General features: G+C 43.4%; 1 protein-coding gene across 1 annotated transcript in view; it reads right to left on the minus strand.

The window, feature by feature from the left end:
• The window catches only part of LOC121585124 (F-box/LRR-repeat protein 17), a 360,813-nt gene that overhangs the window by 17,357 nt on the left and 327,135 nt on the right, over positions 1-16,321 (minus strand). Inside the window, 1 exon segment of the mRNA XM_041901487.2 lies at positions 15,285-15,427. Coding sequence (XP_041757421.2) covers positions 15,285-15,427 — 143 coding nt within the window.

Here is a 16,321-nt window from a genome sequence, read left to right on the forward strand (position 1 = left end):
GGCAACTCGAACCTTCAGCTCCCTCCACAGATTTATTATGGGATTAAGGTCTGGAGACTGGCTAGGCCACTCCAGGACCTTAATGTGCTTCTTCTTGAGCCACTGTGTGTTTTGGGTCATTGTCATGCTGGAATACCCATCCACGACCCATTTGCAATGCCCTGGCTGAGGGAAGGAGGTTCTCACCCAAGATTTGATGGTACATGGCCCCGTCCATCGTCCCTTTGTGGTCCTCTGTAGCTCAGCTGGTAGAGCACGGCGCTTGTAACGCCAAGGTAGTGGGTTCGATCCCCGGGACCACCCATACAAAAAAAAAAAAAAATTATGCACGCATGACTGTAAGTCGCTTTGGATAAAAGCGTCTGCTAAATGGCATATTATTATTATTATATTATGCGGTGAAGTTGTCCTGTCCCCTTAGCAGAAAAACACCCCCAAAGCATAATGTTTCTACCTCCATGTTTGACGGTGGGGATGGTGTTCTTGGAGTCATAGGCCGCATTCCTCCTCCAAACACGGCGAGTTGAGTTGATGCCAAAGAGCTCGATTTTGGTCTCATCTGACCACAGCACTTTCACCCAGTTCTCCTCTGAATCATTCAGATGTTCATTGGCAAACTTCAGACGGGCCTGTATATGTGCTTTCTTGAGCAGGGGGACCTTGCGGGCGCTGCAGGATTTCAGTCCTTCATGGCGTAGTGTGTTACCAATTGTTTTCTTGGTGACTATGGTCCCAGCTGCCTTGAGATCATTGACAAGATCCTCCCATGTAGTTCTGGGCTGATTCCTCACCGTTGTCATGATCATTGCAACTCCACGAGGTGAGATCTTGCATGGAGCCCCAGGCCGAGGGAGATTGACAGTTATTTTGTGTTTCTTCCATTTGCGAATAATCGCACCAACTGTTGTCACCTTCTCACCAAGCTGCTTGGCGATGGTCTTGTAGCCCATTCCAGCCTTGTGTAGGTCTACAATCTTGTCCTTGACATCCTTGGAGAGCTCTTTGGTCTTGGCCATGGTGGAGAGTTTGGAATCTGATTGATTGATTGCTTCTGTGGACTGGTGTCTTTTATACAGGTAACAAACTGAGATTAGGAGCACTCCCTTTAAGAGTGTGCTCCTAATCTCAGCTCGTTACCTGTATAAAAGACACTTGGGAGCCAGAAATATTTCTGATTGAGAGGGGGTCAAATACTTATTTCCCTCATTCAAATGCAAATCAATGAATAACATTTTTGACATGCATTTTTCTAGATTTTTTTGTTGTTATTCTGTCTCTCACTGTTCAAATAAACCTCCCTTTAAAATTATAGACTGATCATTTCTTTGTCAGTGGGCAAACGTATAAAATCAGCAGGGGATCAAATACTTTTTTCCCTCACTGTACATACAATTATCTGCAAGGTCACTAAGTCGAACAGTGAATTAAACCAGATTAAACCACAAAGACCAGGGAGGTTTTCCCAATGCCTCGCAAAGAAGGGCACCTATTGGTAAAAAAGCAGACAATTAATATGCCTTTGAGCATGGTGAAATTATTAATGACACTTTGGATGGTGTGTCAATACACCCAGTCACTACAAAGATACAGGCGTCCTTCCTAACTCAGTTGCCGGAGAGGAAGGAAACCGTTCAGAGACTATAAAACAGTTACAGAGTTGAATGGCTGTGATAGTAGAAACCTGAAGATGGATCAACAACATTGTAGTTACTTCACAATACTAAGCTAAATGACAGAGTGAAAAGAAGGATGCCTGTACAGAATACAAATATTCCAAAACATGCATCCTGTTTGCAATAAGGCACTAAAGTAAAACTGCAAAAAAAGTGGCAAAGAAATTAACTTAATGTCCTGAATACAAAGCATTATGTTTGGGGCAAATCCAACACAACACATCAATGAGTACCACTGTTTTTAAGCATGGTGGTGGCTGCATTATGTTATGGGTAAGCTTGTCATCGACAAGGACTATGGAGTTTTTTTAGGATTAAAAGAAAAACGGAATAGGCACAGGCAAAATCCTAGAGGAAAGCCTGGTTCAGTCTGCTTTCCAACACACACTGGGAGACAAATTCCCCTTTCAGCAGGACAATAACCTAAAACACAAGGCCAAATATACACTGGAGTTGCTTACCAAAACGACATTGAATGTTCCTGAGTGACCTAGTTACAGTTTTGACTTAAATCGGCTGAAAGATCTATGGCAAGACTTGAAAATGGCTGTCTAGCAATGATTAACAACCACCTTGACATAGTTTGAAGAATTACAACAACAAAAAAATGTGCATTGCTCTTAGAAATGTACCCAGAAAGACTCACAGCTGAAATCGCTACCAAAGGTGATTCAAACATGTATTGACTCAGGTGTGAATACTTGTGTAAATGAGATATTTATATATTTCATTTTCAATACATTTCCTAAAATTTCGATTTTGAATTCAGGCAGTAACACAACAAAATGTGGAATAAGTCAAGGGGTAAGAATACTTTCTGAAGGCACTGTAATTCTGTAGCAGCTGGTAACTAAAGAGAAACCAGTCCAGGTCTGGTTCTCGTCGCCAGATTACATCCCTGAGCAATGACTCACTGAATCTCTCTCTCTCTCTCACACACACACACACATGCACGAACGCACACACACCTATACAGCATCAGAGCGAGCGGCAGCCTCAGTGCCAGAGACAGAGGTAAAGCTCTGTGGGTCAGCGCGGGGTTGGAGCAGCTATGTTAGTAAACCCTCCACTCCATCATGTGTGACAAAGAGAACATGGGGAATGTGTTCAGGGCAACCCCAATTTCTCCCAACATGCCTGGCTTTTTATCTACACAGGGAAGGAGGCATTTCATGACCCAAGAGGGCAGAGACTGGCCCAGAGAAACAGATCACTGAACACTAGTAGATTTTTTTTTTCTCTCTTAGTGTTTTTATATATTTAGGAGTCAAACACCACAGGCACACATGAACACACACTCCTAGAGAACATAGTTAATTGGTACCATCATTAAATAAATGGTCAACTCACTTAAATGGTCAACTCACTTAAAACTAGAACATTATAATAGAATAATAGTTTTAATGTTTACAATACAGGAAACTCTCCCTTCAACCTCAACGCACACACTGGACAAGCATTGGAAAACATGCAGGGGATTTTCCCTAATCATAAGTAATAACTACTTATGTCAAATCAAACTACTTGTGTCAAATAAGTTCTGGTCCTGTCATTGATGTCATAAAGTAACGTCTATATAATTTGTCATATGTTGTACTCAGGTGTAATGAGACTATTAGGATTGTATGTACTGTCCCCATGCTATTACTGGAGCTGAGGGACTTATACTGAACCAAAAATATAAACGCAACATGCAACAATTTCAAAGGTTTTACTGAGTTACAGTTCATATAAGGAAATCAGTCAATTGAAATAAATTAATTGTAACCGGCCATCAAATCAGCCTTCAATCATCACAGACTGTTGACATTGGAAGATGTTCAAAGATGTACTGTACTTTTGGCTTATCTATCAATCCAGAAGAAACATGAAGATGTGCATTGGAGAAAAGGAAAAAGACAGTCCTTTCATCAAAAGGGACAGCAGTCACATTGGTACTCTAAACATGTCACAGCTCTTGAAACTCATTTCTGATCCAGCTCTGTAGATCCAGTGTGCATTGATTTCCCACATAGACTAGTATGGGTCTGCGTCAGAGTAATGTAAACCTAAGAGACCTGTTGACTGATGCAGGCTTCACTTGATCTCAACAGGCTAATCTTGCTTTTTTCCTGAGACAGAAGAGACATAGTACAGTACCGTACAACACACACGCATGCACACACACACACACGGAGGGGCACACACACACACCCCCTCACGGACGCACAAATCTCCGGAAGCTAGCAGGAACAGATTCCAGAGCAGCTTACTGGGGTCAGAGACATGAGGAATTCCATAAGGAAAGCGACAAGAGGGCTATTGTGTTGGGGTTACAGTAGCCCAGAACACTGCCCCTTTAACTGCCCCTGGAATGAACACAAGGACACCCTGACCCTGTCCCTTTAAAGGGACAAAGTATTCTGAGATCTGTGACTGGCAAATTAGGGATCAGTCTTGGTTAAGTAAAGCATTACATCTCTCGGTACACATCTCATGTGGTTCTGTTAACCTCCTCTGACTGGAGGGTAAATGCTACAGGATGGGAGGAGGAGGAGAGGAATAAAGGAGGAGGAAAAGAGGAGAAAGAAGAGAGCACACGAGAGAGAGAGAGAGAGAGAGAGAGAGAGAATGAAAGTGAGAGCGCTAGAGAGAGAGAGAGCACTAAAAGAGCATACACCAGTGTGTGTGTCTGTCTCCATACTTTCTCCTTGAAGGGCACAGCTGAGATTCCTTTCACATCGTTCGTGGACTGTCTCCGTCTTTCACTCTTTTACCCTCTACCTCGCTCTTTCTTTCTCTGCCACTTTCTTTCGCTCCTGCCCTTTAAAAGTGAGATGAAGAGATGATGAGGAGGGGGGCTTCAGTTAAGACCGCCGATCAATACCCCTTCACACGGCGGCATGAGATTTAAGATTACACTACTGACCGCACACGGCAAATGACTCCATCACTTGGTAAACCTTGAACTTCAAGCCTAACCAAAGAGGAAAAGAGAGAACCAAGGCAGGGGAGAGACAGAAGGAATGCCAAGTCAATGTAATGATATCTTACTGACTTCGCTCTGATATATTAGACCTAAGAAAATAAACATACCATTTTCAGGACATTAATATACTAGTGTACATTATAGGAATAGGTCATGTAGGAAGTGGTCATTCTAGTAAAGTCCTTTCATTTCTGTTCACAAACATAGACCATGTCATGATTCTTACTTTCTTTAATCTGAACTTGAAACTCTGTATGTAATAACAAGAACTGGCCAATAGGCTTGTTAGACCTCAAAATCCCTTTTCTGAAAAACTTCTGGAAACTTTACACATAATTCATCCTTTTCTCCGAGCCTCGAGTCTAGTCCCTCAGCAATTACTGTAGTGTTTGTGTCTGCAAATTGCTCTGAATATCTGTCTCTAGTCATAACAGAGGTATGCACCAGCCAAGCAGCCGTATTGATTATGATGTCTGTGGTTTTAACAAGGTCCGTGCGGTCCCTCTGAATAGGAGAACACCATGCATCTGTCTGTCCCTCTCTCGCTCTCTCTGTCCCTCTCTCTCTCGGCCATTAATACAACTCATTATGCTTGTGACCAGTGTTACTTGAGAGCAATGTCATTATTTTCCCTATCCTGGTTCACGCCGATTCAGTGAGTTTGCCGTTGTTCTGTTTCAGCACCAGAGATATTTGTTTTCACTCTAACTAAGGAGAGGAGAGGTACAGTAAGCTGTGTAAAAAGATTCTAATAAAAACATTCCTATTAGGAACACATGGATGGAATCCCTCAGATGGTACGTCAACAGTCTTTGCGTGTGTGTGTGTGTGCTCCAGTGTGTTGGTTGGCTGTGAAATCACGGGTGCCTGTTTTGATTTGACGGCTAGTCAAAGCAGTTGTAAATGTTATTGCTAAAGGAGACAGACTTTGCAACGTTGCAAAAAAAAAGTCCAATAAACATCACAGGTTATGTGTGTTACTCAACTGAAAAATACACATGGGGCTGGGAAGTAGTGTTGCTAAGGTTGACTCATAACCCGCAGTCCCCACGGTTATATCTGCGGGGCGGGCGGGTTTAGGGTCATGAACTATTGTGTGGATGAAGGGCGGGCGGGTGGGTGGGAGGCGGGTTGAATAAAGAGATAACAATGCATAAAAAATGTGCAATTGATATATATAGGCTACATTTAGGTTTTTCTTTCATTTTTATCTGGCTTTAGTGCGTAGCCTAAGCCTAAGCTTTAAGGCCTAACTTTAGTACCAAATACACACGCCAATTGCCAAATGCTTTTGGGAACTTGGGGAGAAAAGTTAACGTAGATCCACTGAGGCAAATAGCACAATGTCAGAGTATAATGAAATAAGAGAAAAGCTGTGAAATGGAGAGTTGAAAATAAAGAGAAGGGAGGGCCAGAAAAGTAATGTTTGGGAAAGATTTGGTGAAGTGGTAAAACAGGATGATAGCAGTGCTGGTTAAGTTTATGTGTGATGATTGTGAGGCGCTATTAAAATTTGACAGTCACAAGACGGGGACTTCAAAATGGCACGTCAAGGGAACTGTACTGTTCAGATGGGTTAAATGGAATAGTAGGCTAACTGAAATCTGGACACTGACTGTAGGTCTATAACCTCTCACAGAGCCTAATATAATATTAACTCCTACAGAAGTAAGCATTTCTTAGAGTAAAATGACAAACCAAATGTACATTTTGATTCGGGAACAGGAGTGGAAAAATATTATTTATTTATTTCAGCATCTTATGAGAATGAATGCGCGGTTAGGGACCATCTGTAAAGGTGATATCTTGATTAGTATCATAAAAGCTGATAGTATTTCAACCACATAAAACATGCATCCAAGCTGAACTGAAATCTTAATGAAATACATTTTAACAGCTTTTAATTTCCAAAAAACTGGTAATTTGGACAAATGCAAGAAATATCTTTCCCGTTTTTTGTTTTGTTATTGCATTTTCTCACCGGTCCCTAAACGTCTTTACTGCATAAGAGAAGCAGAGATTAAAGAGGAAATAGAAAATAAACTTAACTGAGGTCAACTAGATTGAAGCATTCATTTTCTATCGATTTATGACATTCTGGTGAGCAAGGGTTTATTTAGTGTTCTAGGGCAACAAGGAATGACAGAAGAGAAGTGCCTTCAGAAAGTATTCACACCACTTGACATTTTCCACATTTTGCTGTGTTACAGCCTGAATTTAAAATGGATTAAATTGAGATTTTGTGTCACTGGCCTACACACAATACCTCATAATGTCAAAGTGGAATTATGTTTGTAGAAATGTTTGCAAATTAATAAAAAATGAAAAGCTGAAATGTCTTGAGTCAATAAGTATTCAACCACTTTGCTATGGCAAGCCTAAACATTTGCTTAACAAGTCACTCAGTGTGCAATCATAGTGTTTAACATGATTTTTGAATGACTACCTCATCTCTGTACCCCACACATTCAATTATTTGTAAGGTCCTTCAGTCGAGCAGTGAATTTCAAATACAGAATAAACCACAAAGACCAGGGAGGTTTTCCAATGCCTCGCAAAGGGCACCTATTGGTAGACTGGTCCCAAAAAAAAGCAGACATTGAATATCCCTTTGAGCAAGGTCAAGTTATTCATTACACTTTGGATGGTGTATCAATACACCCAGTCACTACAAAGATACAGGCGTCCTTCTTAACTCAGTTGCCGGAGAGAAAGAAAACCGCTCAGGGATTTCACCATGAGGCCAATGGTGTTTTTAAAACAGTTACAGAGTGTAATGGCTGTGATAGGGGAAAACTGAGGATGGATTAACAAGACTGTAGCTACTCCACAATACCAACCTACATGACAGAGTGAAAAGAAGGAAACCTGTAAAGAATAAAAATATTCCAAAACATGCATCCTGTTTGCAATAAGGCACTAAAGTAAAATTGCAAAAATGTGGCAAAGAAATTAACTTTATGTCCTGAATAAAAAGCGTTATGTTTGGGGCAATTCCAACACAACACATCACTGAGTACCACTCTTCGTATTTTTTTCAAGCATGGTGGTGGCTGCATCATGTTATGGGTATGCTTGTCATTGGCAAGGACTAGGGAGTTTTTTAGGATAAAAATAAACTGAATAGAGCTAAGAACAGGAAAAACCTTGAGGAAAACCTGGTTCAGTCTGCTTTCCAAAAGACACTGGGAGACAAATTCACCTTTCAGCAGCACAATAACATAAAACACAAGGCCAAATATACACGAGTTGCTTACCAAGACAATATAGAATGTTCCCGAGTGGCCTATTTACAGTTTTGACTTAAACTGGCTTGAAAATCTATGGCAAGACTTGAAAATGGCTGTCTAGCTATGATCAACAACCAACTTGACAAAGCTTGAATAATTTTCAAAGAATAATCCAGGTGTGCAAAGCTCTTATAGACTTAACCAGAAAGCCTCACAGCTGTAATCACTGCCAAATATGATTCTAACATGTACTGACTCGGGGAGTGAATAATTATATAAATGAGACATTTAAATATATTTAATTCATTTTGAATTCAGGCTGTAACACAACAAAATGTGGAATAAGTCAAGGGGTATGAATACTTTCTGAAGGCACTGTATCTAATTATATACAAGTTGACTAACAAATCGCCTACCAACATTTTGGAAATGATCAGCAGAAACATAGACCTATCTAAAAAGGCCTGTCAAAAAAAAATCCCGCCATCTCTGACTGTACAGCGCATTTTCTATCGGCCTATTAGCGGGTTAGTGTCAGAAGCAGGCCTCAGATTTACACTTTATCACATAGTCAGGCGGTTGCGGATGGGTTATTAGCAATTGCAGGCGGGTGCGGATGAACAAACAGCTGAGGAAGTTTAGTATTTTCTTTTAAGACTATTTAACTAGCTTAGGCATTGTCCTTCAAGAAAAATCCAGCATGTTCCATTTTAGTAGATGAGTAAGACAGAAATGGTGTTGGGTCAGAGATGCCATTCCAGTGAGGACTGGCCATGTGAAGAGCCTGCTGTTCTGAGGAGCATGTTCTGACATATGGGCTACTTGTGGCTAAAATGGATATGTTTCTTTGAAGATAAAAGGAAGACACTTCTCCAGTCTTTCAACTCCCTACTTCAAAGCCTGGCAGGCAGACAATTTAAAGAGGACAAAAATGAAATTATTTGATTATTTTGGGTGAGTCTGGATCAATAGCATTCTTTCTCTCCCAGTTAGGCCATGGTGGTTTGGCCCTAAGGGCAGCGGGGTAATGAGTGGAGGCAGGCAGAATGCGCCATTCCCCAGACCCTAGGGGTGTTTAATCTCAATGCCCCATTCTAAACTGTGTTAACAGCAAATTGCACAAATTCCACTCAGGGACAGTAACTCCACACATCTATTTTGTAGTACACATGCATACACACTATACACCAGACATAAAGGTAGACAGACATAAAGGGAGACAGAGACGGACAGATACATTTTTACATCATCGAAACAACAATTATAAATCTTGCTCACAATTTGAATCAACTTTGAGTGAAAAACAAGCGAGAATCTTCATTGTGGTTGAAATCAACTTTTCCCCCCAGCTAAACCCAGATCATAACAAATCAGAGCCATCACCAGTTCCCAGACTATAAAACCCATCCAGTGAGGAAGTGCGTTAATATAAAGTTTAACAATCCTTCATACCCCCGGCACCATATGGTCCCTGTTAACAGTCCTGTGAATTCTACACATTCTGGGTTCTAGGACTGGTCCACATTGTGAGGCTACGGTGGGAGACACTACATTAACCCCCCCTTCTGACACTTCCAAACAAATCCACACGAGACTTGGCAAGGAAAAGCCCTGGCTAAGTCCTGCGCTCCCTCCTTCCGTGTGTCAAGGTTATCACACGAGTGTGTATTGTGTAAAAGAAATGGGTCTGTATCCCAAATGGCACCCCATTTCCTATATAGTGCACTACTGCACTACTTTTGACCAGAGCCTTATGGGCCATGGTCAAAAGTAGTGCTCTACATAGGGTATAGGGTGCCATTTGAGACGCAACCTCTGACACCTCTCTCCACAGAAGCCAGCGGATGGAAAAGCTATCCAGGGAGGGAAGAGAGGAAACCAGTGAAGTTAACACAATCACTTCCTCTCATTCAAACTGTAATCATTCACCATGTCTGCTAGTAGCAGCACAGCTATGGATGACAACATACTGATAGGAGATAATGATAGTAGCTAACTGGGGGCAGAAGCGGAGACTCTCACTTTCTCTAGAAACAAACTGGACTTCATTAGATGAAGATGAAAAACATGGCGAGCGAAGCCAACCAATCAGGGCCGAGCTCCCTATGACCCATGTGGATCAATACAAACTAATCAAGATCTTCTGAGCCAATAAGAACCTTCATAGAAAGAAAGAAAATTAATTCCTCTTGCTCTCTCTCCCACCCTCATCTCTCAAGGGTAGACCAGAAGGCCTCCAAACTACACAATGAAAAGACCTTAATAAACTCATCCAGATGAGGACATGGCTCTCAACAAAATGCTATATTTTATATTTCATCCAGAGCTAATACAGTACAGTATAATACAATATCTGGAGCACACTCCAAAAGCCCAGTGCCCAGCTGTCATACAAACTGAATTGAGTCGCCATGGCAGCGGGACTATATAAGTGGCCCTGGCCCTAACTAAGCAGCCCAGAGCCCGTGTTTTTACTATGCTGATGTCTCTACTGCTATCACCACTGACCTCACACTGCTGTGAAGGACTAGTCTTAGGGATAGATGGATGAAGAGAGGGATGAAGAGAGAGGGATGAAGAGAGGGATGAAGAGAGAGGGATGGAAAGAGAGGGATGATTGAGAGAGGGATGAAGAGAGGGATGAAGAAAGAGGGATGAAGAGAGGGATGAAGAGAGGGATGAAGAGAGAGGGATGAAGAGAGGGGGATGAAGAGAGAGATGAAGAGAGAGGGTTGGAGAGAGAGGGATGAAGAGAGAGGGATGAAGAGAGGGGGATGAAGAGAGAGGGGTGGAGAGAGAGGGATGAAGAGAGAGGGATGGAGAGAGAGGGATGAAGAGAGAGATGAAGAGAGGGATGGAGAGAGGGATGAAGAGCGAGGGATGGAGAGAGGGGGATGAAGAGAGAGGGATGGAGAGAGAGGGATGAAGAGAGGGATAGAGAGAGGGATGAAGAGAGAGGGATGAAGAGAGGGATGAGAGAGAGGGATGAAGAGAGGGATGAGAGAGAGGGATGAAGAGAGAGGGATGAAGAGAGAGATGAAGAGAGAGGGTTGGAGAGAGAGGGATGAAGAGAGAGGGATGAAGAGAGAGGGATGGAGAGAGAGGGATGAAGAGAGAGGGATGAAGAGAGAGGGATGAAGAGAGAGGGATGAAGAGAGAGGGATGAAAGAGAGAGATGAAGAGAGGGATGGAGAGAGGGATGAAGAGAGAGGGATGGAGAGAGAGGGATGAAGAGAGAGGGATGAAGAGAGAGATGAAGAGAGAGATGAAGAGAGAGGGATGAAGAGAGGGATGAAGAGAGGGATGAAGAGAGAGGGATGAAGAGAGGGATGAGAGAGAGGGATGAAGAGAGAGGGATGAAGAGAGAGGGATGGAGAGAGAGATGAAGAGAGAGATGAAGAGAGGGATGAAGAGAGGGATGGAGAGAGGGATGAAGAGAGAGGGATGAAGAGAGGGATGAAGAGAGAGAGATGAAGAGAGGGATGGAGAGAGGGATGGAGAGAGAGGGATGGAGAGAGAGGGATGAAGAGAGAGGGATGAAGAGAGAGGGATGGAGAGAGGGATGAAGAGAGGGATGAAGAGAGGGATGAAGAGAGAGGGATGGAGAGAGAGGGATGAAGAGAGAGGGATGAAGAGAGAGGGATGAAGAGAGAGGGGGATGAAGAGAGAGGGGGATGAGAGAGAGGGATGAAGAGAGAGGGATGAAGAGAGAGATGAAGAGAGGGATGAAGAGAGAGGGATGAAGAGAGAGGGATGAAGAGAGAGGGATGAAGAGAGATCAGCATTGCTTGTGAGGAAAAATAGTTTAGAGGCACTGCTCTTTTCTAAAGGGAAGGATAGAAGGAGGGAGGGATAAAGGAGAGATGGAGACATTTTGCGAGAGAGAGAGAGACAGGTGTTGTCTATGGGACGGAGGGATGGGGGTTGAGAGAGGGATCAGGTCCGCACCAAGGGAGAGATGATGGGTACATGGAGAGAGGAATGAGGGATGAGAGAGTAGGAGGTGCAGGGTGAACGGAGGGCATGGTCACACCTACCCTCAGGGGCTACAGTGAGGGAAAAAAGTATTTGATTCCCTGCTGATTTTGTACATTTGCCCAATGACAAAGAAATGATCAGTCTATAATTTTAATGGTAGGTTTATTTGAACAGTGAGAGACAGAATAACAACAACAAAACCCAGAAAAACGCATGTCAAAAATTTTATAAATTGATTTGCATTTTAATGAGGGAAATAAGTATTTGACCCCCTCTCAATCAGAAAGATTTCTGGCTCCCAGGTGTCTTTTATACAGGTAACGAGCTGAGATTAGGAGCACACTCTTAAAGGCAGTGCTCCTAATCTCAGCTTGTTACCTGTATAAAAGACACCTGTCCACAGAAGCAATCAATCAATCAGATTCCAAACTCTCCACCATGGCCAAGACCAAAGAGCTCTCCAAGGATGTCAGGGACAAGATTGTAGACCTACACAAGGCTGGAATGGGCTACAAGACCATCGCCAAGCAGCTTGGTGAGAAGGTGACAACAGTTGGTGCGATTTGTCGCAAATAGAAGAAACACAAAAGACATGTCAATCTCCCTCTGCCTGGGGAAGAAACACAAAAGACATGTCAATCTCCCTCTGCCTGGGGCTCCATGCAAGATCTCACCTCGTGGAGTTGCAATGATCATGAGAACGGTGAGGAATCAGCCCAGAACTAGACGGGAGGATCTTGTCAATGATCTCAAGGCAGCTGGGACCATAGTCACCAAGAAAACAATTGGTAACACACTACGCCGTGAAGGACTGAAATCCTGCAGCACCCGCAAGGTCCCCCTGCTCAAGAAAGCACATATACAGGCCCGTCTGAAGTTTGCCAATGAACATCTGAATGATTCAGAGGAGAACTGGGTGAAAGTGCTGTGGTCAGATGAGACCAAAATCGAGCTCTTTAGCATCAACTCAACTCGCCGTGTTTGGAGGAGGAATGCTGCCTATGACTCCAAGAACACCATCCCCACCGTCAAACATGGAGGTGGAAACATTATGCTTTGGGGGTGTTTTTCTGCTAAGGGGACAGGACAACTTCACCGCATCAAAGGGACGATGGACGGGGCCATGTACCGTCAAATCTTGGGTGAGAACCTCCTTCCCTCAGCCAGGGCATTGAAAATGGGTCGTGGATGGGTATTCCAGCATGACAATGAGCCAAAACACATGGCCAAGGCAACAAAGGAGTGGCTCAAGAAGAAGCACATTAAGGTCCTGGAGTGGCCTAGCCAGTCTCCAGACCTTAATCCCATAGAACATCTGTGGAGGGAGCTGAAGGTTCAAGTTGCCAAATGTCAGCCTTGAAACCTTAATGACTTGGAGAAGATCTGCAAAGAGGAGTGGTACAAAATCCCTCCTGAGATGTGTGCAAACCTGGTGGCCAACTACAAGAAACGTCTGACCTCTGTGATTGCCAACAAGGGTTTTGCCACCAAGTACTAAGTCATGTTTTGCAGAGGGGTCAAATACTTATTTCCCTCATTAAAATGCAAATCAATTTATAAAATTTTTGAGATGCGTTTTTCTGGTTTTATTTGTTGTTATTCTGTCTCTCACTGTTCAAATAAACCTACCATTAAAATTATAGACTGATCATGTCTTTGTCAGTGGGCAAACGTACAAAATCAGCAGGGGATCAAATATTTTTTTCCCTCACTGTACATGGGGAATCTAGATGCTTACTCCAGCATCAACTCCCACCTCTCGCTCTCTCTCTCTTTTCAACATCACCCCATCTCCATCTTATGTACATTATACATAAAGTTTATATACAGTTGATTTCTATTCTCTCTCTGTGTGACCTAATCATCTGTAGCTTCCCTCTCCACAGACTTGGGCTCACCAAACAAACCAACACTGCGAACAAAAACAGCCCAGAGCTTGACTAGTCTAATCCCTTCGCCTCTCTACCAAATCTATTGGCTTCATTTGCAATGCTAAACATGCTTTCAGGGCACAGAGAATAACAACAGCTCCAAACCTTCCAGTATGGCCTTGCTATGTGTGACCTTGGGAGACCGAACACATCTCTGCCTCTCCAGGAAAGGATATTCTTCTCGGCTTCTCCTCACCGTTTACAGCCCATTAAATACCTAATACCTTCTAATACCGCAAATTACTGCTCCATTTAGTGAAATTAACTCCAGAGTCCTCTCTCCTAGCGTACACACTAAATAAATAAAGATATTTATCCATCTATCCTACAGGCCAGAAATATCAGTATCAATCACATTTCCCTCTGGAGTAAGATGCCATTATGATAATTGCAATAGATATGTACTTATTTGGTTGTTTCATGTAGTTATTTGCAGTAGATGTTGCAATTCTGTGTGTGTGCGTGCGTACGTGGCTATAGATATTGATTGTAAGGTCACAGGAGGAGAGGGTCCTGCTAAATCACCATAGCGAATAAGTGATCACCTGTGCTGTAATGTGCTTACTCTTTATTACCCAGAGATAAATATGATCCATATAGACCCTGTCCTGTATAATGATGTTAACATAGACCACTTCATCAGTGAGTGGTCCCTAAGGTCCCTCCATACTTCTCTATACATTTATTGCATACATATTCATCTTCATTTAACTACAGCATAGAGTCACTACCAAGTCCTATATCATCTCTTTTTAAGATAAAAATTATGATGCATATCCACCCACCCATGTCTATAATGATTTCAATGTAGACCACTTCATCAGTGGGATCTGTATATCTCTTAGCTCTGATATAGGATTGACTCTTTATTATTAGAACATAAGGATATTACATTGATTTTCTCTCCCCCCTCATACACCAGCACACACTGTGCACAGGGAACAGGGATGGTACGAATGCCCTCACACACTGGGCACAGGGAACAGGATGGTACGAATGCCCTCACACACTGGGCACAGGGAACAGGATGGTACGAATGCCCTCACACACTGGGCACAGGGAACAGGATGGTACGAATGCACTCACACACTGGGCACAGGGAACAGGATGGTACGAATGCACTCACACACTGGGCACAGGGAACAGGATGGTACGAATGCCCTCACACACTGGGCACAGGGAACAGGATGGTACGAATGCCCTCACACACTGGGCACAGGGAACAGGATGGTACGAATGCCCTCACACACTGGGCACAGGGAACAGGATGGTACGAATGCCCTCACACACTGGGCCTATGGGGCTTATGGACACTTTTTAATTGGTCATCCTCTGACCTGGACACTGGTGGCCTCGTGTCACATGTGTGTGTTTGTGTGTTCACAGTATTTTAGGTAGAGCTGGCACACTGCTCTTTCTTTCCACTACCTTGTTGTGTGCCACTTCTCTCACACACGCACAGGGGTCACATAAATATGGTAGATGTGTCCGTCTATCCTCTTACCTTGTCACACCTCATGAGGCCCAGGTATCGTAGTGACTTGCTGCTCTTGGCAATCTGTGTAGCTCCCTGGTCAGTAATCTCTTTACACCAGCCTGCATCCACTGTCTCTATGGTACTGCTGTACTGCCCAATCGCTATCAGAGCTATGGAGACAGAGAGGAAAGAAACGCCATGTAAGTTATGGAACCAAGAGAAACAGAGAGACAGAGAGAGACAGAGACAGAGAGAGAGAGACAGAGACAGAGAGAGAGACAGAGACAGAGAGATGCAGAGAGAGATACAGAGACACACACACACACAGAGAGAGAGAGAGAGAGAGAGAGAGAGAGAGAGAGAGAGAGAGAGAGAGAGAGAGAGAGAGAGATACAGAGATACAGAGACAGCGAGACACACAGAGAGAGAGAGAGAGATAGATACAGAGACAGAGACACACAGAGAGAGAGAGAGAGAGAGAGAGAGAGAGAGAGAGAGAGAGAGAGAGAGAGAGAGAGAGAGAGAGAGAGAGAGAGAGACAGAGAGCGAGACAGAGACAGAGACACAGAGAGAGAGGGTGACAGTATGGATGCCATCAAGCTGTGTACTGTACCACAGCTGAGTCCACAGAGGACATGATGACGATTATGGAGAGACTAGTATACACATACATGCATATTCACACACTTCTCTAAAATGACTGAAGCCCAGAGGATGACCTGAGTGACTGTCACACACATTCTTCTATTGTTCAGACAGAGCGCACCCACCCACATTTCCATTTTAGTCATTTAGCAGACGCTCTTATCCAGAGCGACTTACAGGACCAATCGACAGATTTTCCACCTTGTCTGCTTGGGGATTCGAACCAGCAACCTTTCGGTTACTGGCCCAACACTCTTAACCACTAGGCTAACTGCCACCCACAAACACACATACATGAGCACACACCGCTGGCAAGGTGCCCCACTTTACCCTGGCACACTATCCTTCCCCTGGCAGTGCTGTGACACATGCCAGCGCTCTAATGGATTAGTCCAGGAGCAGTATAAACAAATGTGTGT

Source organism: Coregonus clupeaformis, unplaced genomic scaffold, assembly GCF_020615455.1.
Source record: "Coregonus clupeaformis isolate EN_2021a unplaced genomic scaffold, ASM2061545v1 scaf0011, whole genome shotgun sequence".
NCBI lineage: Eukaryota > Metazoa > Chordata > Actinopteri > Salmoniformes > Salmonidae > Coregonus > Coregonus clupeaformis.